The 25,485-nt window shown below is 34.1% G+C and overlaps 1 protein-coding gene across 5 annotated transcripts in view; it reads left to right on the top strand.

Annotated features, from left to right (window-relative positions):
* The window catches only part of ABCD2 (ATP binding cassette subfamily D member 2), a 76,822-nt gene extending 53,904 nt beyond the window's left edge, over positions 1-22,918 (top strand). For 4 of the 5 annotated variants that reach the window (XM_082666535.1, XM_082666532.1, XM_082666533.1 and 1 more), the window contains 3 exons: positions 4,123-4,207; positions 12,559-12,684; positions 22,230-22,918. In XM_082666535.1, coding sequence (XP_082522661.1) covers positions 4,123-4,207; positions 12,559-12,684; positions 22,230-22,449 — 431 coding nt within the window. In that variant the 3' untranslated portion in view covers positions 22,450-22,918. The remainder of the gene's footprint in view (positions 1-4,122; positions 4,208-12,558; positions 12,685-22,229) is intronic. The other variant, XM_082666534.1, reaches the window with a different exon arrangement.
* The last annotated feature ends 2,567 nt before the right edge of the window (positions 22,919-25,485 follow it).

Raw genomic sequence — 25,485 nt, 5'->3', positions numbered from 1 at the left:
AGTTCCTTTAAAATCTACAAATAGAACTACCATATGACCCAGCAATCCCACTACTGGGCATATACCCTGAGAAAACCATAATTCAAAAAGAGTCATGTACCACAATGTTCATTGCATCACTATTTACAATAGCCAGGACAGGGAAGCAACCTAAGTGTCCATCGACAGATGAATGGATTAAGAAGATGTGGCACATATATACAACGGAATATTACTCAGCCATAAAAAGAAATGAAATTGAGTTATTTGTAGTGAGGTGGATAGACCTAGAAACTGTCATACATAGTGAAGTAAGTCAGAAAGAGAAAAACAAATACCGAATGCTAACACATATATATGGAATCCAAAAAAAAAAAAAAAAAATTGGTTCTGAAGAACCTAGGGGCCAGACAGGAATAAAGACACAGACATAGAGAATGGTCTTAAGGCCACAGGGAGGGGGAAGAGTAAGCTGGGAATGAAGTTAGAGAGTGGCAGGGACATATATACACTACCAAATGTAAAATAGATAGCTAGTAGGAAGTAGCCACATAGCCCAGTGAGATCAGCTCGCTGCTTTGTGTCCACCTAGAGGGGTGGGATTGGGAGGCTGGGAGGGAGACGCAAGAGGGAGGAGATATGGAGATGTATGTATACGTATAGCTGATTCACTTTCTTATACAGCAGAAACTAACACATTGTAAAGCAATTATACTCTAATAAAGATGTTGAAAAAAAATCTTAAATAGCTCTGTTCTCTGTATCCTCACCTATAAAGTGGGGATAAATATCTACCTTATAAAGATTCTGTGAAGATTAAGTTAGACTGTATGTAAAGTATTTAGAACAGTGGCACATAGTAAATGTGCAAGAATCAGTTGCTAAAGGTAATAGAACTAGTTGATATTGATACCATGATATTTTGTCTTTGTGTGATGGTACTTGATATTTTATATAGAAAGTTCACATGTATTATTTTATTGATCCTTACAATAAGCAAATGAGTTAGGCAAAAGAGGCATTATTCTATTTATTTTATTGTGTTTATAATATCATAATTCATAAGTGCTGTAAATATGGAAAGCAGGTTGTCTTTTTGTTTCATATGGTCAACTTTTCCCCAGTTTTAAAACACTGTGGCTGAATAACAACTGCCTGTTAATTTGGGGTAAGTTATTTTGGGTAAGTTTGAAATCGAACAATCTGAATAGAAATTTATAGTAAACATGAGATATTCTATCCTTTTAGAAGTCAAAAGAAATTCTGGAACTGTTTTTAAGAATTTTCCAACCTTAATAATGTAATAGTAATTGTTATGGTTTATTGAGTACTTACTCTGCAGAATATAACATATTAAGCAATTTACAGTGTCATCCTGCTTAATATTTGTGACTGCCTCATGATGTGGGTTTTATCAACTCTCTTTTACAGATGAAATTCAGAAGTTTAGTAGTTTCCCCAGGGCCCTCAGCAAGTGGTGGGACAGGGATTCAAACACCGATGGGACGTGAAAGTCAATATTCTATATTAGGCTATGCCACTGCGCTATGCTATCTTAGGTTCTTAGATACTAATAAGATTTGCTATATCCTTACACATAAAAAAACAAATGCTAAGGAAACCCACTTTACTTGCCTAGTCCTTAAAACCTGAAACTTGTTTTAAAGTAAAGCAGGAAAGCATTTAAATTTGCAAGGACATCACTTACTCTGGAAGAAGCATGCTGAAGTTCTAGTAAGATTAGCTAACACTTTGCTTAGAGATATTCTTTGCTTTAGTAAAAGATGGATTTTAAAACTATGTTTTTATCCATCAAAGATATTACAAAATAGAAAGGAGTAGAAGTGTTAACGAATAGACGTGAACTAAAGCAGTTTGTTCATCTTTAGGAAGCAGGAATACTGTTCACTTCTTAGCTGACTTATTCTCACCATTTCAACATCAAATATGATATTATGACTTAGAGTTTTGATTTATATGTTCTCTGATCATGAAATATTGCCTACTAAAACTTTTGGGTTTAGTGGAACAAAGGACATGATTTATTTAAAATACATAAAATTAAAGCTTCCTTTGACCCAAATACTTTTGTCTTGTGCATTCTCAGTTGAGGGGGGATATTTTTTTAAGCCCAGAATTTTTCTCCACTGTGTAGCAATCTGAACCTATTTGTCAAATCCTCACTTATGTTTCATAAATGCTATAAAGTTAAGTCATAGAGAAAATTTTATTTCAACAGTTTTCACTAGAAGCAAGAACTTTGAACCACATGGCATTTAGAGATTGCTTTTTCCTAATTTAAAATTATGGTTTTAAATAGATAGAAAATCCCTGGAAGTTTGCCCAAGAATGAACACTGGTCCCTACTGGGGAGTATCACTGGGAAACAGGGAAAGTCTTATTTTCAATCCAGGGCACAAGAAACAATGAAACTCTACTTCTTATTTCCTTTCCCTTTGACCAAGTTTATTTAGAAATTTTAATAAAGATGAAAGTTCAGCTGAGGACGAATAAAGAAAGCAAAGAGCCTGGATTTTTTCCAAATGGAAAAATTAAGCCTTGAATACTCTGGGATTTGGAAATGTCGTGTGTGTGTGTGTGTGTGTGTGTGTGTGTGTGTGTGTGTGTTTGTGTGTGTGTGTGTGTTTGTGTGTGTGTGTGTGTGTGTGTGAAGTTTTGACAGTCATTTTCCTCTTTGAAAATCAGGTTTTGCCTAGTCTGCTCCATTTTATGATATTCCCACTTCAGAAAAATACTTGCTATGGCTGTCTTCCTAATAGGCCCCATGGTTTTGTTTCTAAGTAACATTTTTTTCTTATTACAAAATTAAGAAAGACCATAAAAATAATTTTAAAATAATAAAATTTTCAAATATTATAAAAATGTATAGCTTAGAAAGTAAATGTCTCATAATTCTATTCCCAGAGAGATTGTGTATGTGTATTTATTTACAGAAATGCAATCATAATTTATATATGTATATGTGTTCTTCTAGTGAAAATCATAGAAAGAAAATTTTCTCTATGACTTAATTGTATAACATTTATGAAACATAAGTGAGGATTTGAAAAATAGATTCAGATTGCTATACAGTAGATAAGTGTTCTGGGCTTAAAAAATTTTCCCCCTGCCAACTGAGAAGGCGAAAGAGAAAAGTATTTGAGTCAAAGGAAACTTTAATTTTACATATTTATATAAATCATGTCCTTTGTTCCACTAAACTCAAAAGTTTTAGCAGGCAATCGAAAAATCTGCATATAACTTATAGTAGGCTGTCTTTAACCAAGTTTCCTCCATATCTGCCATTCTGCATTTGTGGATTAAACCAACTGCAAATTGTATAGTACTGTAGTATTTACTATTGAAAAAAATACCTGTATAAGTATTTCACAGTTCAATCTGTGTTGTTCAAGGGTCAACTGTATACAAATACACACACAATTCTGCAATTTGGTTTTCCATATAAAAAATATTCTAGGTACATTTCTATATCAGTATGTATTGATCTAACCTATTTTATTAAAAAATAGAAGGCTTGCTTTTTGAATAAATAGCCAACAGAAAGTCCTGCATATAAATAGATCTGCATATAAATCCTAGCTCTAATATATAGCTGTGTAAAATTTGATATATCAATTTCTCCATGAATTTCAGCTTATTGACCTATAAAATAAAACTAATAATAGCTACCTAATAAGGTTGTGAAATATATAATGAGAAAACTCATATACAGTGCCAGTCAGATGGAAACCATTTAAGTTAGCTCCTGTCATACCCTTTGTAGACTTTGCAGTAAGCCTATGCAAATCTGTTGATCTTTTCTCCCACCACCCTCCAAAATAAGTCTATCAACTCTTTGGAGATATTCAGAAACAAACACATTTTCAAAGTGTCAGTATTTGGAATTCTTAGAAGATGCTTTGTCAATGTAAGTAATTATTACTTGTAAAAAATATCAAATCTAAATTAAAATGCTTAAAAATAAGGCTCTCTAGCTTATCCAAGCATTTCTGAGGAATATCAGGTTCTTTGTGTTAATAACTTAAACTTGCTAGGAATCACTTGTCTAGATAAAAACTGTAAAAGATGCTCTCTTTAGTTAAAAGATGCTTTATAAAATATATACTTATATATATTTTAAAGGATGGGATGCTGTTATGGACTGGAAAGATGTCCTGTCAGGAGGGGAAAAGCAAAGAATGGGCATGGCTCGCATGTTTTACCATAGGTAAGTATATTATACTCAAGTAATGACTATTCCATTGTTGTAACCAAAAAATGTTTGAATAGGATTCCGTGCCCTCATCTTTAGTCTGAAAATATTTTTCTGAAAAACTAGTGCTTAGAATTTACAGTTTTTTAATTTCCTAGGTTATTTTTTTAATGTGACAGAAATCTCCAAGTATTTAAAAAAAATTTTTTGTTGAGTAATGTTAGATGAAAAAATTAAATTTTTATATGTCCTAAGTTTGAAAATAGGATTATTATTAATTTTAAAATGTGAAGAATACATAACCACTGTTATACTGTTGTGAACACAGGAGGTAGACATTCAGTAATACATCTCAATTAAATTATTAAATTCAAACTAAATTAACTTTCTAACCACTCAGTAGCCTATAAAACTTAGTAGTGCTCTCCTCCTTGAAAATCAGAGGCATATCCAATGGAAAAAGGAACCAGCCAGCCTAAGTCTTCATGGACTCAGAAATAAAGAGATGCAGGAAAAAATTTCTCTTCATAAAACTTTTCTATTTGCAACCAGCTTCATAGCCTTTTGAATTCAAGGTACCAAACCTAAGACATTGAAAAGAAGTATTAAAGCTCTTCTGATTTATTCCTCTTTTTTGTCCTATTCTTCTGTGAAAAATAAATTCCCCCCCCTTTTTTTTTTACATTAGGCCTCTGGCAATGAAAACCTGAGTTGTTACTCACTTTTAATACTTTTATCTTGGGCAAAAAAGCCCAAGAGTTATGTACATGAATGCCTGAATAGACCATAAGCTGGGGCATATGCCATACTCTTGAAGAAGCTGCAGTGGAAACAATAATATCTTCATAGGGAACATTTAAAAGCTGATAAAAACCACACACAAAAAAATTATCAAGTAAGCCTCATTAAACACTTAGCAACAAGTTGGCCACCAATTTTTTTTAAATCTTTTATTATGGAAAAACCATTACAACTTCATCAAAGAAGAGAAAATTGTAAGATGAACCCCATATTCTCATCACACTGATTTAATACAGCACTTGATTTATCTATTTTTTATTTATGAAGCATTTTAAAGCAAATCCAAAATCATGGAATTTTTTCATTAAATACTTTGGCATCAATCTCTGAAATATTAGGATATTTTCTTACATAATATATCATAATCATAACTAAAAATTTGATAATAATCATTTAAAATCATTTAATACCTGGTTCATATTCATTTTCCCTGATTGTCTCAAAAATATTTTTTTATACTTGGTTTGTTCAAACCAAGATCCAAGCAAATTTTATATACTGAATTTTGTTGTTATATATCTTTTAATTATTTTTTAAAGAGTCTCTTCTTCTCCCTGCCTCTGTCCCCTTCCCCCATCTTTTATGCCATTGACTTGTTAAAGAAACTGGGTCAGTTGTCCTGTAAGAATGTTGTCCTTTGTAGATTGGTCTGATTCCTTCCTCATGAGATCCCTTTACCTCTTTCCTCAATCTCCTATTTGTCTTGTAAACTGGAAATTAGAGCTAAAAGCTTGATTATATTTAGGTTCAGGCTTTTTGGTAAGAATATAACATAAAATATTTATCATTAAAAAAATAATTCAAACAACTTTATTAAATATAATTATATGTTTATTTTATAAAAGTAGAAAATATGATAAGAAAAAATCCGTTGTCTCACTACTTGTAACACATAAAATTTTGGTATAGTTTTTTCTCTATTTTGGTATACAAAAGTTGGTTGCTATTTTTTAATGTAACTACTTTCATACGTATATTGCAGTTTGTATCCCTCTTATTTTTTTTTGGCCACACCACACGGCTTGAAGGATCTTAGTTCCCTGACCAAGGATCGAACCCAGGCCTGTGGCAATGAAAGCACAGAGTCCTAACCACTGGACTGCCAGGGAATTCCCTATATCTCTCTTTTTATTTTGTATGCTATTATGTGTACTATTATGTAATAGCTAGCCAGGGTTTATTTATTAGTATTATCATTAGTGTTATTATTATTATAACAGTTATGTACCAAATACATAAATGTATTTAAGTATACAATTCTATGACTTTTGACAAATGTATATACATTATGTAACCAATATCCCAATTAACATAAAGAATGTTTCCATCACCATAGAAAGTCTCTCATGCCCCTTTCCAGTCAAATCTCTCCGCAGACAATTTCTGTTCTGATTTCTATCCTCATAAATTACTTCTCCTGTTCTACAATTTCATATAAATTAAATCATACAAATATGTATTACTTTTGTGTTATACCTGGATTTTATTAATGAAAAAATATTGTGTAATAACATGGTATTTGTAATAATGACACAGTTAGTTCAAGAATATGGCAAGCTAAAGAAGTATGAACCAAAACTTGTGAACTCAGAATTTTTAGTGAAGTGCATTTTGGAATGACCACTTTGAGATGATTTGGTGAGATTCAAGAGTAAACTTTACAGTGTGACGTTTATGACTAGCTGTTACCCACTATTACCCTGAATCTGTTTGAGCCTCATCCATAAATACTCACTAATATGATCCCCAGCATAACTGGTGAAATGTAATATGATGGAATGTAAGGTATGACCATAAATTTCTCACTGTGTCAGTGTGTTAATAAGATAAGCTCTGTAAGAAAAAACAACAGGCATTAATAAAAGATGCTAACCTAAATAGATTTTAAGTACCTATAACTTAAAATAAGTACTTGAAACTTTTGTATCTAAAATATTTTGGATATAATGTGGTACTGAATAAAAATAAAGTTATAACAGTGGAAAGAATTTAGTGCTCCACAGAAAGATGAGGGGAGATGAGCAAGTTGAAAAGCAGAATTTATTGAGAAAAAAATAAAATGAAATAGAACTGCTAAATCCAGTGAAGGACCTGCACTGTTGGTGAGAATGTAAGTTGGTGCAGCCACTGTGGAAAACAGTATGGAGGTTCCTCAGAAAACTAAAAATAGAATTACCATATGATTCAGCAATCCCACTCCTGGGCATATATCTGGACAAAACTATAATTCAAAAAGATACATGAACCCCTGTGTTGATAGCAGCACTATTCACAATAGCCAAGACATGGAAACAACCTAAATGCCCATCAACAGATGAATGGATAAAGAAGATGTGGTACATATATGCAGTGGAATACTACTCAGGCATAAAAAAGAATGAAATAATGCCATTTGCAGCAACATGGATGCAACTAGAGATTATCATACTAAGGGAAGTAAGTCAGAAAGAGAAAAACAAATACCATATGATGTCATTTATATGTGAAATCTAAAATATCACACAAATGAACTCCTCTATGAAATGGAAACAGACTCACAGACAGAAAGAACAGACTGGTAGTTGCCAAGGGGGAGGGGCTGGGGGAGGGATGGAGTAAGAAGTTGGGATTAGCAGATGTAAGCTTTATATATAGAATGGATAAACAACAAGGTCCTACTATATAGCACAGAGAACTATATTCAATATCCTGTGATAAACCATAATGAAAAAGAATATCAAAAAAGAATGTATAGGGGCTTCCTTGGTGGTGCAGTGGTTAAGAATCCTCCTGCCGATGCAGGGGACGCAGGTTCGTGCCCTGGTCCGGGAAGATCCCACATGCCATGGAGCGGCTGGGCCTGCACGTCTGGATCCTGTGCTCTGCAACGGGAGAGGCCACAACAGTGAGAGGCCCACGTACCGCAAAAAAAAAAAAAAAAAAAAAGTATAGGGACTTCCCTGGCAGTCCAGTGGTTAAGCCTCCATGCTTCCAATGCAGGGGGTGCGGGTTCGATCCCTGGTCAGGGAACTAAGATCCCACATGCCACGCAGCGTGGCTGAGGGGGGGAAAAAAAGTGTGTGTGTGTGTGTGTGTGTGTGTGTGTGTGTGTATCTGAATCACTTTGCTGTACAGCAATGATCAACACAACATAGTAAATCAACTATACTTCAATAAAAAGTAAAAATAGGGCTTCCCTGGTGGCACAGTGGTTAAGAATCCACCTGCCAATGCAGGGGACACGGGTTTGAGCCCTGGTGTGGGAAGATTCCACATGCTGTGGAGCAACTGAGCCCGTGCACTACAACTACTGAGCCTGCCCTCTAGAGCCTGCAAGCCACAACTACTGAGCCCACCTGCCACAACTACTGAATCCTGCACGCCTAGAGCCCATGCTCCACAACAAGAGAAGCCACCGCAATGAGAAAGCCCACACACAGCAACAAAGACCCAATGCACCCAAAAATAAATAAATAAAATAAATAAAATTTTTTAAGTAAAATTTTTAAAAAATCAAGTGAAGGAAAAGTATAATAATGAGAAAGTGCCTCCCCTCATTCTCAAAGGGTTAATAACAAGATTTGAGTTGTAATGTGGAACACTTGAGCTAACTAAAATGGAGAACTTTCGCAAGGAGTATTAAGTATCAAAGTTGTGTACTCTTTTTGAGAGGATTTTAATTTTTCTTAAAGGATTACTATTTTTATTTTTGGGGGGGTACTTTTTCCTTTTTTTTAACAACTTTATTGGAGTATAATTCTTTACAATGTTGTGCTAGTTTCTGCTGTATAACAAAGTGAATCAGTTATATGTATACATATATCCCGATATCCCCTCCCTCTTGCGTCTCCTTCCACCTTCCTTATCCCACTCCTCTAGGTGGACACAAAGCACTGAGCTGATCTCCCTGTGCTATGTGGCTGCTTCCCACTACCTATCTATTTTACAGTTGGTAGTGTATATATGTCCATACCACTCTTGCACTTCATCCCAGCTTACCCTTTCCTTTCCCTGTGTCCTCAAGTCCATTCTCTACATCGGCATCTTTATTCCTGTCCTGCCCTTAGGTTTCTCAGAACGTTTTTTTTTTTCAGATTCCATATATATGTGTTAGCATACGGTACTTGTTTTTCTCTTTCTGACTTACTTCACTCTGTATGACAGATTCTAGGTCCATCCACCTTGCTACATATAACTCAATTTCATTTCTTTTTATGGCTAATATTCCATTGTATATATGTGCCCATCTTCTTTAACCATTCATCTGTCAATGGACACTTAGATTGCTTCCATGTCGTGGCTATTCTAAATAGTGCTGCAATGAACATTGTGGTACATGACTCTTTTTGAATTATGGATTTCTCAGGGTGTATGCCCAGTAGTGGGATTGCTGGGTAGTATGGTAGTTCTATTTTTAGTTTTTTAAAGAACTCCATACTGTTCTCCATAGTGGCTGTATCAACTTACATTCCCACCAACAATGCAAGAGGGTTCCCTTTTCTACACACCCTCTCCAGCTCTTACTGTTTGTAGATTTTTTGATGATGACCATTCTGACTGGTGTAAGGTGATACATCATTGTAATTTTGATTTTGCATTTCCCTAATGATTAGTGATGGTGAGCATTCTTTCATATGTTTGTTGGCAATCTTTATATCTTCTTTGGAGAAATGTCTATTTAGGTCTTCTGCCCATTTGTGGATGGGGTTGGTTTTTTTTCCGATGTTGAGCTATATTAGCTGCTTGTATATTTTGGAGATTAATTCTTTGTCAGTTGCTTCATTTGCAAATATTTTCTCCCATTCTGAGGGCTGTCTTTTTGTCATGTTTATGGTTTCCTTTGCTATGCAACAGCTTTTAAGTTTAATTAGGTCCCATTTGTTTATTTTTGTTTTTATTTCCATTTCTCTAGGTGGTGAGTCAAAAAGGATCTTGCTGTGATTTATGGCATAGAGTGTTCTGCCTATGTTTTCCTCTCAGGGTTTTATGGTGTCTGGCCTTACATTTAGGTCTTTAATCCATTTTGATTTTATTTTTGTGTATGGTGTTAGGGAGTGTTCTAATTTCATTCTTTTACATTTGGCTTTCCAGTTTTCCCAGCACCACTTATTGAAGAGGCTGTCTTTTCTCCATTTTATATTCTTGCCTCCTTTATCAAAGATAAGTTGACCATATGTGCATGGGTTTATCTCTGGGCTTTCTATCCTGTTCCATTGATCTATAGTTCTAGTTTTGTGCCAGTACCATACTGTTTGGATTACTGTAGCTTTGTAGTATAGTCTGAAGTCAGGGAGCCTCATTCCTCCAGCTTCGTTTTTCTTTCTCAAGATTGCTTTGGCTATTTGGTGTCTTTTGTTTTTCCATACAAATTGTGAAATTTTTTGTTCTAGTTCTGTGAATAATGCCATTGGTAGTTCGATAGGGATTGCCTTGGATCTCTAGATTGGTTTAGGTAGTATAGTCATTTTCACAATGTTTATTCTTCCAATCCAAGAACGTGGTATATCTCTCCATCTGTTTGTATCATCTTTAATTCCTTTCATCAGTGTCTTATAGTTTTCTGCATACAGGTCTTTGATCTCCTTAGGTAGGTTTATTCCTAGGTATTTTATTCTTTTTGTTGCAGTGGTAAATGGGAGTGTTTCCTTAATTTCTCTTTCAGATTTTTCATCATTAGTGTATAGGAATGCAAGAGATTTCTGTGCATTCATTTGTATCCTGCTATTTTACCAAATTTACTGATTACTCCTTCTAGTTTTCTGGTATCATCTTTAGGATTCTCTATGTATAGTATCATGTCATCTGCAAACAGTGACAGTTTTACTTCTTTTCCAATTTGTATTCCTTTTATTTCTTTCTCTTCTCTGATTGCTGTGGCCAGTACTTCCAAAACTATGTTGAATAATAGTGGTGGTGATTTTATCATGAATGGATGTTGAATTTTGTCAAATGCTTTTTCTGCATTTTTCAAGATGATCATGTGGTTTTATCTTTTTTTTGCTGATGTGGTGTATTTCGTTGATTGATTTGCTTATGTTGAACCATCCTTGTGAACTTGGGATGAATCCCACGTGGTTGTGGTATATGAATTTTTTAATGTGTTGTTGGATTAGGTTTGCTAATTTTTTGAGAATTTTTGTGTCTACATTCACCAAAGCTGTTGGCCTGTAATTTTCTTTTTTGGTGGTGTCTTTGTCTGCTTTTGGTATCACAGTGATGGTGGCTTCGTTAGAATATCTTTGGGAGTGTCCTCTCCTCTTCAACTTTTTGGAAGAGTTTGGGATGGATCAGTGTAAGTTCTTCTTTGTATGTTTGGTAGAATTCTCCTGTGAAGCCATCTGGTCCTGGACTTTCATTGGCATTTATTCTAAAATATCAGAATTTCTTCAGAGGAAGTTGTCCTGGTAAATACTTGGTACTGATTTTCAACCCTGAAATAAACAATAAATGACAGGCATGAGTTGACCTTTGGTCCCATTAACAAAACTAAGTCATGCTACTGAGTACCAAATAAGCCCAGACAGGCTTGAAAGAAAACAGAGAAAAGGAAAAAAAGATAAAGAGCTGTGGGGTGAAAATGAAAGGGAGAGAGTTATCAGGAGGAAATGGTGGCAAATAATAGGTGCCTCTGATAGTAGTAAACAATCATTTCCAGAGTAAAAATTGAGATAGGAAATAAAATTGTTGAGTATAATCAGAAAAATATTTACTGATTTTTTTCCTTAAGAAAATGGTCTCAAAGTTACTAGGTTAAATACCTACTCTAAATTTGTCAGATTAAGCATACTTACTTTTGTAGGGTCTTCGATCAATGAAATTCCATTAATTGTGATTAGGTACTCACATTGTTGATAAAATTATCTTCTCAATAAATGTTTGCCAACAGGATTGTGACCTGTTTGATAGTTAGCTACTATGTGTAATGTATTTTCTGTGTTAATTAGTCAGAACCTTGTCACCAAGAATGAACCTGCGTGCTGCAGGAAAGTGCATTCAGTAAGCTGTCTTATTTTTCCTCTGCCTCATATTCACGATTCACCCATCTGCAATAAAGCATATTGTATTATGAGCAGGTATCAAAAAATCTATTTTAAAATCTAAGAAGAGATGTAGAGAACAAATATATGGACACCAAGGGGGAAAAGGGGGATGGGATAAATTGGGAGATTGGAATTGACATATATTCATTATTGATAATAAAATAGATAACTAATGAGAACCTACTGTATAGCTCAAGAAACTGCTCATTGCTCTGTAGTGACCTAAATGGGAAGGAGAGCCAAAAAAGAGGGGATATATGTATACATATGGCTGATTCACTTTGCTGTACAGTAGAAACTAACACAACATTGTAAAGCAACTATACTCCAATAAAAATTAATTAAAAAAGTAAAATCTAAGAAAATATGAAATTCTAGTCTGAAGAGGGGTAATGACTTCTTTTTTGCTTTATTATTTATCACCATTAATATTGTCATTTTTCTCTTTTGCTCCTTTAAAATTGTTAACCTTGCAGCTCATATTGCCCAAAGAAAGATTTATAATTCAAAATGAAAAATTTTAATGTATTTGTGCTTATTTTTAAGACCAAAATATGCATTGCTGGATGAATGCACCAGTGCTGTCAGCATTGATGTTGAAGGAAAGATATTTCAGGCTGCGAAAGGGGCTGGAATTTCCTTACTTTCTATAACACACAGGCCTTCTCTTTGGTAAGTGTTTCCAATGCTCATTTATGATAGATGATTTTTCTTTATATTTCTGAAAGAATAACTTTGCCAAAGTTTTTACTATAGAGCATAAGACATTTCAGTTATTTTCTGCCTGTATTTCTCTTAACGTTAAACTATGTCTAAAAGAGTAAAATCAATCTCAAGCTAAAGGATGAAGTTTATGTATTTGATAACATATGACAGAGATTAGTGATCTTTTCTGTATACTTCTGAGTAACTATCTTTAGGCTTTTAAGATTTCCAAAAATTTGACTGCCCAATGGGTGGGACCTTACCAAAATTAAATTGAAAACAATGTATTTCTATGTCAAGGGAAAAATTGAAATGTGAAAATACTGCTATTAAAATATGAGAGCTAAAATAAAAGTAATGGAAGAACAAAAGGTACACCAAACCTAACATTATAACAATAAATGTTTTGAAAATTATCATCACATTCCAATAATTCTGCAAGGAAGTAGAAAAATCCACTGATTTTTTAAAACTGAAACAGTCATTATTCCAAAGCATACACTGGGAAAGAATATATTACATAATTTACATCATCTTTTTAGTTCTTTTTTAAATATCCAGGAAAAAGAAATACCACAACTTGATATCCCTCCAAATGATTAAGTTGGAGAAAGCACAGGAAAATAAAGCATGGTTGTTTTTGCTTTGTTTTAAGGAAAAATGAACAAAAATGTTTTATAAATAATATTTCATAAAACTAATGGGCCCTCCCATCAGGAAACTTGCACAAGCCTCTTAGATAGCCTCATCCACCAGAGGGCAGACAGCAAAAGCAAGAAGAACTATAATCCTGCAGCCTGTGAAACAAAAACCATGTTCACGGACAGATAGACAAGATGAAAAAGCAGAGGGCTATGTACCAGATGAAGGAACAAGATAAAACCCCAGAAAAACAACTAAATGAAGTGGAGATAGGCAACCTTACAGAAAAAGAATTCAGAATAATGATAGTGAAGATGATCCAGGACCTCAGAAAAAGAATGAAGGCAAAGATTGAGAAGATGCAAGAAATGTTTAACAAAGACCTAGAAGAATTAAAGAACAAACAAACAGAGATGAACAGTACAATAACTGAAATGAAAAATACACTAGAAGGAACCAATAGCAGAATAACTGAAGCAGAAGAACAGATAAGTGACCTGGAAGACAGAATGGTGGAATTCACTGCTGCAGAACAGAATAAAGAAAAAAGAATGAAAAGAAATGAAGACAGCCTAAGAGACCTCTGGGACAACATTAAATGCAAAAATATTCGCATTATAGGGGTCCCAGTAGGAGAAGAGAGAGTGAAAGGACCCAAGAAAATATTTGAAGAGATTATAGTTGAAAACTTCTATAACATGGGAAAGGAAATAGCCACCCAAGTCCAGGAAGTGCAGAGAGTCCCATACAGGATAAACCCAATGAGAAAGACTCCAAGACACATAGTAATCAAATTGGCAAAAATTAAAGACAAAGAAAAAGTATTGAAAGCAGCAAGGGAAAAACGACAAATAACATACAGGGGAACTCCCATAAGTTTAACAGCTGATTTCTCAACAGAAACTCTACAAGCCAGAAGGGAGTGGCATGACATATTTAAAGTGATGAAAGGGAATAACCTACAACCAAGATTACTCTACCCAGCAAGGATCTCATTCAGATTCGATGGAGAAATCAAAAGCTTTACAGACAAGCAAAAGCTAAGAGAATTCAACACCACCAAACCAGCTCTAAAACAAATGCTAAAGGAACTACTCTAAGTGGGAAACACAAGAGAAGAAAAGGACCTACAAAAACAACCAAAAACAATTAAGAAAATGGTAATAGGAACTTATATATCAATAATTACCTTAAACATGAATGAATTAAATGTTCCAACCAAAAGACACAGGCTCGCTGAATGGATACAAAAACAAGACCCATATATATGCTGTCTACAAGAGACCCACTTCAGACTGAGGGACATGTACAGACTGAAAGTGAGGGGATGGAAAAAGATATTCCATGCAAATGGAAATCAAAAGAAAGCTGGACTAGCTATACTCATATCAGATAAAATAGACTTTAAAATAAAGAATGTTACAAGACACAAGGAAGGACACTACATAATTATCAAGGGATCAATCCAAGAAGAAGATATAACAATTATAAATATATATGCACCCAACATAGGAGCACCTCAATACATAAGGCAAATGCTAACAGCTCTAAAAGAGGAAATGGACAGTAACACAATAATAGTGAGGGACTTTAACACCTCACTTACACTAATGGATAGATTATCCAAAATGAAAATAAATAAGGAAACAGAAGCTTTATATGACACAATACACCAGATAGATTTAATTGATATTTATAGGACATTCCATCCAAAAACAGCAGATTACACTTTCTTCTCAAGTGCACGTGGAACATTCTCCAGAATAGATCACATCTTGGGTCACAAATCAAACCTCAGTAAATTTAAGAAAATTGAAATCATATCACGCATCTTTTCTGACCACAATTGTATGAGATTAGAAATCAATTACAGGGAAAAAAAAGTAAGAAACACAAACACATGGAGGCTAAACAATACGTTACTAAATAACCAAGAGATCACTGAAGAAATCAAAGAGGAAATCATAAAATACCTAGAGCGAAATGACAATAAAAACATGACGATCCAAAACCTATGGGATGCAGCAAAAGCAGTTCTAAGACGGAAGTTTATAGCAATACAATCCTACCTCAAGAAACAACAAACATCTCAAATAAACAACCTAACCTTACACCTAAAGCAACTAGAGAAAGAAGAACAAAAAAACCCCCAAAGTTAGTAGAAGGAAAGAAATCATAAATATCACAGCAGAAATAAATGAAATAGAAACAAAAGACAGTAGCAAAAATCAATAAAACTAAAAACTAGTTCTTTGAGAAGATAAACAAAATTGATAAACCATTAGCCAGACTCATCAAGAAAAGGAGGGAGAGGACTCAAATCAATAAAATTAGAAATGAAAAAGGAGAAGTTACAACTGACACTGCAGAAATACAAAGCATCCCAAGAGACTACTACAAGCAACTCTATGCCAATAAAATGGGCAACCTTGAAGAAATAGACAAATCCTTAGAAAGGTCTAACCTTCCAAGAGTGAACAAGGAAGAAATAGAAAATATGAACAGACCGATCACAAGCACTGAAATTAAGACTGTGATTAAAAATCTTCCAAAAAACAAAAGCCCAGTACCAGATGGTGTCACAGGTGAATTCTATCAAACATTTAGAGAAGAGCTAACACCCATCCTTCTCAAACTCTTCCAAAAAATTGCAGAGGAAGGAACACTCCCAAACTCATTCTATGAGGCCACCATCACCCTGATACTAAAACCAGATAAAGATACTACAAAAAAAGAAAATTACAGACCAATATCACTGATGAATGTAGATGCAAAAATCCTCAACAAAATACTAGCAAACAGAATCCAACAGCACATTAAAAGTATCATACACCATGAGCAGGGATGCAAGGATTCTTCAATATACGCAAATCAATCAATGTGATACACCATATTAACAAATTGAAGAAGAAAAACAATATAATTATCTCAATAGATGCAGAAAAAGCTTTTGACAAAATTCAACACCCATTTATTATAAAAACTCTCCAGAAAGTGGGCCTAGAGGGAACCTACCTCAACATAATAAAGGCCATATATGACAAACCCACAGCAAACATCATTCTCAATGGTGAAAAATTGAAAACATTTCCTCTAAGATCAGGAACAAGACAAGAATGTCCACTCTCACCAGTACTTTTCAAAATAGTTTTGGAAGTCCTAGCCACAGCAATCAGAGAAGAAAAAGAAATAAAAGGAATACAAATTGGAAAAGAAGAAGTAAAACTGTCACTGTTTGCAGATGACATGATACTATATATAGAGAATCCTAAAGATGCCACCAGAAAATTACTAGAGCTAATCAATGAATTTGGTAAAGTAGCAGGATACAAAATTAATGCCCAGAAATCGCTTGCATTCCTATACACTAATGATGAAAAATCTGAAAGAGAAATTAAGGAAACACTCCCATTTACCATTGTAACAAAAAGAATAAAAGAATAAACCTACCTAGGGAGACAAAAGACCTGTATGCAGAAAACTATAAGACACTGAGTAAAGAAATTAAAGATGATACAAACAGATAGAGAGATATACCATGTTCTTGGAGTGGAAGAATCAATATTGTGAAAATGACTCTACTACCCATAGCAATCTACAGATTCAATGCAATCCCTATCAAATTAACAATGGCATTTTTAACAGAACTAGAACAAAAAAACCTTAAAATTTGTATGGAGACACAAAAGACCTGGAATAGCCAAAACGGTCTTGAGGGTCAAAAACAGAGCTGTAGGAATCAGACTCACTGACTTCAGGTTATACCTCAAAGCTACAGTAATCAAGACAATATGGTACTGGCAGAAAAACAGAAATATAGATCAATAGAACAGGATAAAAAGCCCAGAGATAAACCCACCCACCTATGGTCAACTAATCTATGGCAAAGGAGGCAAGGATATACAATGGAGAAAAGACTGTCTCTTTAATAAGTGGTGCTGGGAAAACTGGACAGCTACATGTAAAAGAATGAAATTAGAACACTCCCTAACACCATACACAAAAATAAACTCAAAATGGATTAGAGACCTAAATGTAAGACCGGACACTGTAAAACTCTTAGAGGAAAACATAGGAAGAACACTGTTTGACATAAATCAGAGCAAGTTCTTTTTTGATCCACCTCTTAGTGTAATGGAAATAAAAAGAAAAATTAACAAATGGGAACCTAATGAAACTTAAAAGTTTTTGTAAACCAAAGGACACTACAAACAAGACAAAAAGACAACCCTGAGAATGGGAGAAAAAATTTGCAAACGAATCAATGGACAAAGGATTAATCTCCAAATATATAAACAGCTCATGCAGCTCAATATTAAAAAAAACAAACAACCCAATCCAAAAATGGGCAGGAGAAAAAAAAAACCTAATGGTATTTTTCCTTTTTAAAAAATTATGATACCATTTTTATCATTCCCCTACTTTTTTATTGATTCATCATCATAATAATAGTTGCTAATGCCGATTCAGCACCTATTCTATTCCAAGCTCATTTTATTTAAGCCTAATAACAACACTATAGAGTACAGGTAGTCTAATTATTCCCATTACACAGATGAAGAAACTGAGAGCTAGAAAAATGAGAAAAGTAATTTACTGTGATCATACTCCCTATACTCTACTATATTGCTCTACGTATTTAAGGAACTCAAAATGTATCTCATGCATAAATCATAAAAACACTTTTTCATTCACACTGAGTTCTATCTCTACATTCGCATTTCTATTTCATAAATCAAAATCTTTTCCTTTGACAAGTTAGTAACGATATAATGGACTCTATATGCTTTGGCCTCCTATTTCCCAAGGGACAGGAAGGATTCTTCCTCTCTCTCTGACTGGAGCATTCTTTGGCATGTGGCTGATCACATTTATGCCAAATCTGTCATTATATACACAACTTCAAACCTAGACTAAGTAGCAAGCTTTATTTGAGTTAAAGCCTTTGGGTCTTTGAAGCCTTTCTAGACCCTCTACCTTATAGAAATGTTTACTTTAAAATTGTGAATAAGCTGAGCATTCCATGCAGATCAGGCTTTAATTGTTCAACCTTCTTTGACTGAATTCTACTTCTATAGAGAAGATAATAATCTATTTCACACTTTATTTAAACATTCATATTTTTCATATTTTTCTTTCCTCAGATAGTTTACCTGAAAATAGAGGATTTCATGAAGTGACCCTTTCCACAGAATTTTGTAGTTTGTCTCTCTGTTGTTAAAGAATTAATTAGCATCTGGAGTGATAGGACCCTGATTTGCCAGTCTCCCCAGAGGCAGTCTGGATCTAGTCCAGGATGAGGTAGAGTCCATGTCAATGAGTGTGATTGCTCTGATTTCCCCTTGGATAAAACCAACAGGAACTGGTTTAAGACAGTCATGACATATGCCTGTGGAACCAGGCCAGATGAACTCTTGAGTCCTTTCTGGCTCTTAGTCCTGGTGTTTTTCTGACTTTTATCAATGGGTTTATTATGCCTTCCTGTCATTTAGTTCCTATTCAAGTAGCCTAAAGAGGCATTGGAAGCATATTCAGCCATTTTTTTCTTAATTTAAGAACAAAGAAGTTTTTGTTGTTGTTGTTGGTATTGTTGTTTTTAAGACTTTTTTTTAGTTTTAGGTTCACAAAAAAATTGAAAGGAACAGAAATATGCCTATACTCTCTGCCCAAACATGCATAGCCTCCCCCATTATCAACATCCCCCACCAGAGTGGTATAATTGTTACAATTGATGAACCTATACTGACACATCATTATCATCCAAAGTCCATAATTTACATTAGGTTTCACTTAGTGTTGTGCAGTCTGTGGGTTTGGACAAATTTATAATTACATGTATCTATCATTATAGTATTATATAGAATATTTTCACTGCTCTAAAAATCCTCTGTGCTCTGCTTATTTATCCCTCCCTCCGCAACACCTAGAAACCACTCATCTTTAATGTTTCCACAGTTTTTCCTTTTCCAGAATGTCATATACCTGGAACCATACAGTATGTGGCCTTTTCAAATTGGTTTCTTTAACTTGGTGATGATAATCATTTAATTTTCCTCCATGTCTTTTCATGGCTTGCTAGCTCATTTCTTTTTAGTGCTGAATGATATTCCACTGTTTTGATGTCACAGTTTGTTTATCCATTCACCTACTGAAGGACATTTGGTTGCCTCCAAGTTTTAGCAATTATGAATAAAGCTGTTATAAACATTCATATGCAGGTTTTTGTGTGCACATGAGTTCTATCAAGTCCTTTGGGTAAATATCAAGGCGTTCAGTTACTGGATCATACTGTTAAGAGTATGTTTAGTTTTGTAAGAAACTGCAAAACTCTCTTCCAAAGTAGCTCTACCATTTTTCATTACCACCAGCAATGAAAGAGAGTTCCTATGGGTCCACAGCTTTACATTTGGTGTTGTCAGTATTCTGGATTTTGTCCATTCAAATAGGTAGGTAGTGGACAATTTTTTAAACAAATAATAAAATCAATTTTATACTTTCTAACAAGAAAAACATGTTTTTAATTGCAGCTACCCATAGTATATTTCCCCGTAAACTGAAAAGTGCATTAGTTCTGCTTTATGAACTAGTTTAGTCATTTTACGTTGTAGAAACCTATTATTTCTGATTATCCTTTCTTCCTACATGAAATTCTTATTTTACCTGAAAAGATTTCAGAAAAGGAAAAATATATATTATATTTTCCTCCATAACAACAAATGGGTAATTGTTGATTGTAAAGATGAAAATCAATACCAGTATCAGAAGAGGTCAAAAATTATAGAAGTTTATTAAATTATCTGATTCTTGAATAGAATTACAGTTTTATAATTATCACTATCCAGTGGTTTATCTTATTTGTGTAGAATGTCTGCAGATTATTTCCAATGAGGCTCTGTTAAAATAGTAGTTTCTTTTAAATTCCTCTGACTAAGATAAACTCTGAAATATTATTTTAGCCCATGATATAGAACACACCTTTGAATATCAGGTCATGAAACACCTATACAGTTTCTTCCCCCATGTAAAAACCAAATAATGTTGTAGGACCAGAGTGATGAGCCAAACCTCCAATATAAATTGAAGATGGAAGTTGCTCAAGATCTGAACTACTGTGTTTTAAAATTGCTCCTGGTTGTAGATCAAAGGTTAGGAAAGCCCAAGAGAAGTTGAGAATGTAATAAACAAAATGATTTTTTTACTATTATTTCTCTTTTATCACCATCCTTCTTTTGTTTTTCCATTACTTTTGTTTTAGCTCTCATATTTTAATAGCACTTTTGTCACATTTAAATTTTTTCCCTTGATTTAGGAATACATTGTTTTCAATTTAATTTTTGTCAGGTCCCACCCATTGTGAGGTCAAATTTTTGGAAAACTTAAAACCCTAAAGATAATTACTCAAAAGCATATGGAAAAGATTAATCTCTGTCATATGTTATCAAACATATGAACTTCAGCCTTCAGCTTGAGAGTGATATTTACTCTTTTAGACATAGTTTAACTTAGTTTAGCTTCCCCATCTTACAGCATGTTGAAACCACCCAAACAAAATGGGATGAAACCCAAATTTCTATCAATTGGTGAATGGATAAAATGTGTATACAATGGAATATTATTCAGCCATAAAAATGAATGAAGTACTAACACTACAACTAGATGAACTTTGAAATCATTTTGTTGGGTAGAAGAAGTCAGTCACAAAAAGCCACATTTTGTATGAGTCCATATATATGAAATGTCCAGAACAGAAAAATCCATAGAGACATAAAGGAGATTGGTGGTTGGCAGGGGATGAGCAGAAGGAGAAATTGGGAGGGACTGCTAATGTGTATGAGCTTTCTTTTTGGGGTGAAGAAACTATTGTGGAATTGGATAGTGCTGATGGTTGCATGAGCTTGTAAACATACCAAAAATCATTGAATTTTACATTTTAAAAGGATGAATTTATGGTATATGAATCATATCTCAGTTTAAAAATGGAGGTAAAAGCTATTTGATATACCCCCACTGATCATAGTAAATAATGACTGATGAGAGCTTAAAAGAGGGCAAGAAGTGAGAAAAACTGTAAGAGAAAAAACTGAGGACACATAAGAACATGTGCCTCTTCAGCATAGTGACAAAATGCAGTGGCTCAGCCATGCAAGGACAGCTCTGCCAGATTACCCTTTTTACACACACCCCACAATTCCCAGAGATTGGTGACCTTAGCCTTCATTTAGGAGAAGGTGAACTGCCTTCTGTCTCATCAATAAAGTCATCTCTATACCTCTCTGAAGTTCCTAATTATGAACTTGAGCCATGAGAAAAGAGATTAAATTATATGAAAGCATGGAAGTATTGATAGCTGAAGATTTCTATCAGTTCATTTTTTTTAATGTTTTAAAACTTTAATTTTTGAGAAATTTTTATTTATGTTGACTAACTCATTCCCAAAGGATAGTGTACTAATGAATTGGTATTGTATTTCCTTTATTTTTCTTAGTTATTTTTTAATAGCCTTTTAAATTTTTACTTTCTTCCCTCTGCTTCCTTTCCTTATTCCCATTCTAAGTGTGCTTTGATATTTATTCATACTGGGCTATGAATATAAATAAATGCAACAGTATGTCTTCCTTTGCAATTCATGTATATTCACAATATAAAATAAATTTAATACAAGCAATAGAACTTCCTAGAGGCTAGACTAATGACTTTTGGAGTAAAAAAATTCACAATATTTTACCTCTTGAGAGATTCTTGAAAATCAAATGTAAAATAGGCACCTTACTTAAAATTTGCCTTTGGATATCAATTAGAATGATAAATCTATAACTAAAATGGCTTTTTGTAATTATTGCTAATAATATTATTTCATTTTGATTATGCAGGAAATACCACACTCATTTATTACAGTTTGATGGTGAAGGAGGTTGGCGCTTTGAACAATTGGACACTGCTATTCGTTTAACACTAAGTGAAGAAAAACAAAAGCTAGAATCTCAGCTAGCTGGAATTCCCAAAATGCAGCAGAGACTCAATGAACTATGTAAAATTTTGGGAGAAGACTCGGTGCTGAAAACAATAAAAAATGAAGATGAGACCTCCTAATTTATTTTGACATGTTTTAAAAGTTAATTTTTAGTTAAAGGCTCAGAGACATTTATAGGGCATGCATTGTGTTAAGCTAAGCACAGAGGAAAAAAAGAGCAAGAAATGTTTTATAAGATTTTAGCATCAAGGAAATATAAGATCTGACTTTTCAGAAGAAAATAAACGAATGCATTATGTAAGATTCGTCATTATGGCTTATACTAATTCCTAGTGAAAGCCTAATTCACATGTAAAACAGGATTTTCTAGGTAACTTCATAATGGATACTAGATTTGCTAATGTGTATGTGTTGTGTCTGAAATTCTTAACAAACATGGGACATATCTTGAGGATGGACAACTTAAGAGCAGTGTTTGGGTTGAAACAAGGTGATAAAGTTAGAAGTTTGAGTAACATTTCTATCCATTTATGGTTTTTAGATTTAACAGCTAGAATTCATGTTCCTTTATTGCTAGTGGTCAACTAAACCTGTGTACAAAACCTCTAACAGTTTGATAAATAATTTCAATACGAAAGAAATTCTTTTAATGGCAGTGGTTGAAAGAAAGAAGCATGGCTATACTTCTTTTATATGTATAAAATATCCTATTTTTAATTTTAGATTTTGAGCATCTCATGGGCACATAAATTCATTTTAATGAGAATCTTACATATTTGTTAATAAACTTTCATTTTGAAAAGAGAATTGCCAATACAGAAAAGGAGTATCCAAACAATGTTTGTCTCAGCCTGTTACTTTACTTGGAAGGATTATATATTGCAAATTCTGTCCAGAAATACTTAGCTTGTTTTTGTCCCCAAAGGAGGAGTCAACCACATTTTGAAAATAGCAGTGCTATAATAGAATAGAGGGATTTTCAAAATCATAGTAGTAATAACATACATTGGAATAGTACTTTATAATTTACAATCCTCACTTACATCAATTAATTTTAATACTGTGGCAAACTTTTGAGGCAAATATTTTTTTTCCTAGTTTGCTTTTGAGAAAATTGACACTCAGATTTTCTCTAATCATGCAGTTTATTTAGGGGCAGATCCAGGGGTCAAATGAATTTCCCCTGTTTCCCTGGTTCAGTGCTATTTTCAGTATTATCCTTGAAATTCAACTGGGCTATAATAGCAATAAAAGTTAGATGAGATGTTGAAAAGAGAATAAATTTAGTAATGTTAGTGTTATTGTTATTTGATTATTGTTTACAAGGTATGGAAATTTAAGTACAAAATGGAAAGGTTATTGATCTGTGGTTTAAAATAGGTCAGGAGGGCTTCCCTGGTGGCGCAGTGGTTGGGAGTCCGCCTGCCGATGCAGGGGACACGGGTTCGTGCCCCAGTCCGGGAGGATCCCACATGCCACAGAGCGGCTGGGCCCGTGAACCATGGCCGCTGGGCCTGCACGTCCGGAGCCTGTGCTCCAAAACAGGAGAGGCCACAACAGTGAGAGGCCCGTGTACCGCAAAAAAATAATAATAAAATAGGGCAGGAAAGTTAGCAAATCTTTCAGCACCTATGCACTCATACGCAATATTAAGGTACCCCTACAGTCAGCATTCAGAAGGGGAATTGTGTTATAAATCAATTTAATATTTATTGAACATAATGAGAAAGAATCTGTATGGAATAGTCATATGAAATAAATCTTATATATTCGATTGCCTTGGAGTTGGAAGTATGAGAGCCAGGACTACCATTTTAATCTCCTACTGCGTATGCCACCATGTTTATAGGCCAGAGAAAATGGAAATGCTGTTATTAGTGGTTTAGGATTTTATTTGCATATTTAGACACAGCCATAATAGATGCTAAGTCAGTGATTCTCAGACTTTTTCAGCTGGTAGAGTACCTGTATGTCATTCATGATGCTTGTAATAGAACATGTAATAGAATCATGACATTTTCATATTTTCAATTCTTCCACGCTAAGACATTTTTATTATCAATAAATGTAACCACCTTATGTGAAGGAATGTAATGTAAAATCAAAACCAGTACATCTAAGTTTTTCTGTTAGTATCATTAGCTGTTCATTTATTCATTTGTCAGTTACTACTACTTCCTATTAGAAAAGTGAGGCAGACATCAAAGGTTTAAAAAAAAAGCATGGAACGAAAAATTAAACTTGATAAAAATTATTCATTAATCTAAGTTCTATATTAGCAGTTATTCAGTTTATACGGCTGTAGGGAAAATTCTGGGGCAAATAGCTTAAGTTAATTTTTAAAGATATAAGAAGAAAATGAAAAGTCCTCATTTGAAACATGTACATAATTTTTATGCCTTAATTTTCTTAATTTGAAAAATAAAGCTTTTAGGAACCAATATATTGTGTTTTGAAACTTTGAAAAGAATGCCAAAACAAATATTAGATTTTTAATTAGCCCTTATTTAATATACCCTACCAACTGACTGAAGTAAAGAACTCATTATTTATAATGTACAGGATTCAAGGATGTTTAAAATTCTTTATTAAAAGCTATACACACTGCAGTTTAAATGTTAAAGTTCTAAGAGAAACATGTTTCTTTTTTTTTTTTTTTTTTTTTTTTGCGGTACGGTGGCCTCTCACTATTGCGGCCTCTCCAATTGCGGAGCACAGGCTCCGGACGCGCAGGCTCAGCGGCCATGGCTCACGGGCCCAGCCACTCCGCGGCATGTGGGATCTTCCCAGACCAGGGCACGAACCCATGTCCCCTGCATCGGCAAGCAGACTCAACCACTGCGTCACCAGGGAAGCCCGAGAGAAACGTGTTTTGCATGCGCTTTTTTGTGCCTGTTTTTTTTTCTGAATTTTCTTCCATGACCAATATCCTCTAACTTGCAGGGGAAAAAAATCTTTAATTTGAACTTGTATTTATGTTTCATTTAACTGTTTACAAAATGGTCCAATGAGTATACCATATTTTACTATTCTTATAGTTATATTTTGTGAAAAATGTGACAAGAGTGAGAAATGAAGTAGCCATCTTTGAATATAGATGAGGAAAGGAAAAAGAGAGAATATTTCAATTTTCAAACAAATTTTACCATGTTATC

Source organism: Grampus griseus (genome assembly GCF_964374135.1).
Source record: "Grampus griseus genome assembly, chromosome: 11".
NCBI lineage: Eukaryota > Metazoa > Chordata > Mammalia > Artiodactyla > Delphinidae > Grampus > Grampus griseus.
The sequence above is the reverse complement of the archived record's forward strand: the minus strand, read 5'-3'. Positions and strand labels throughout refer to the sequence as shown.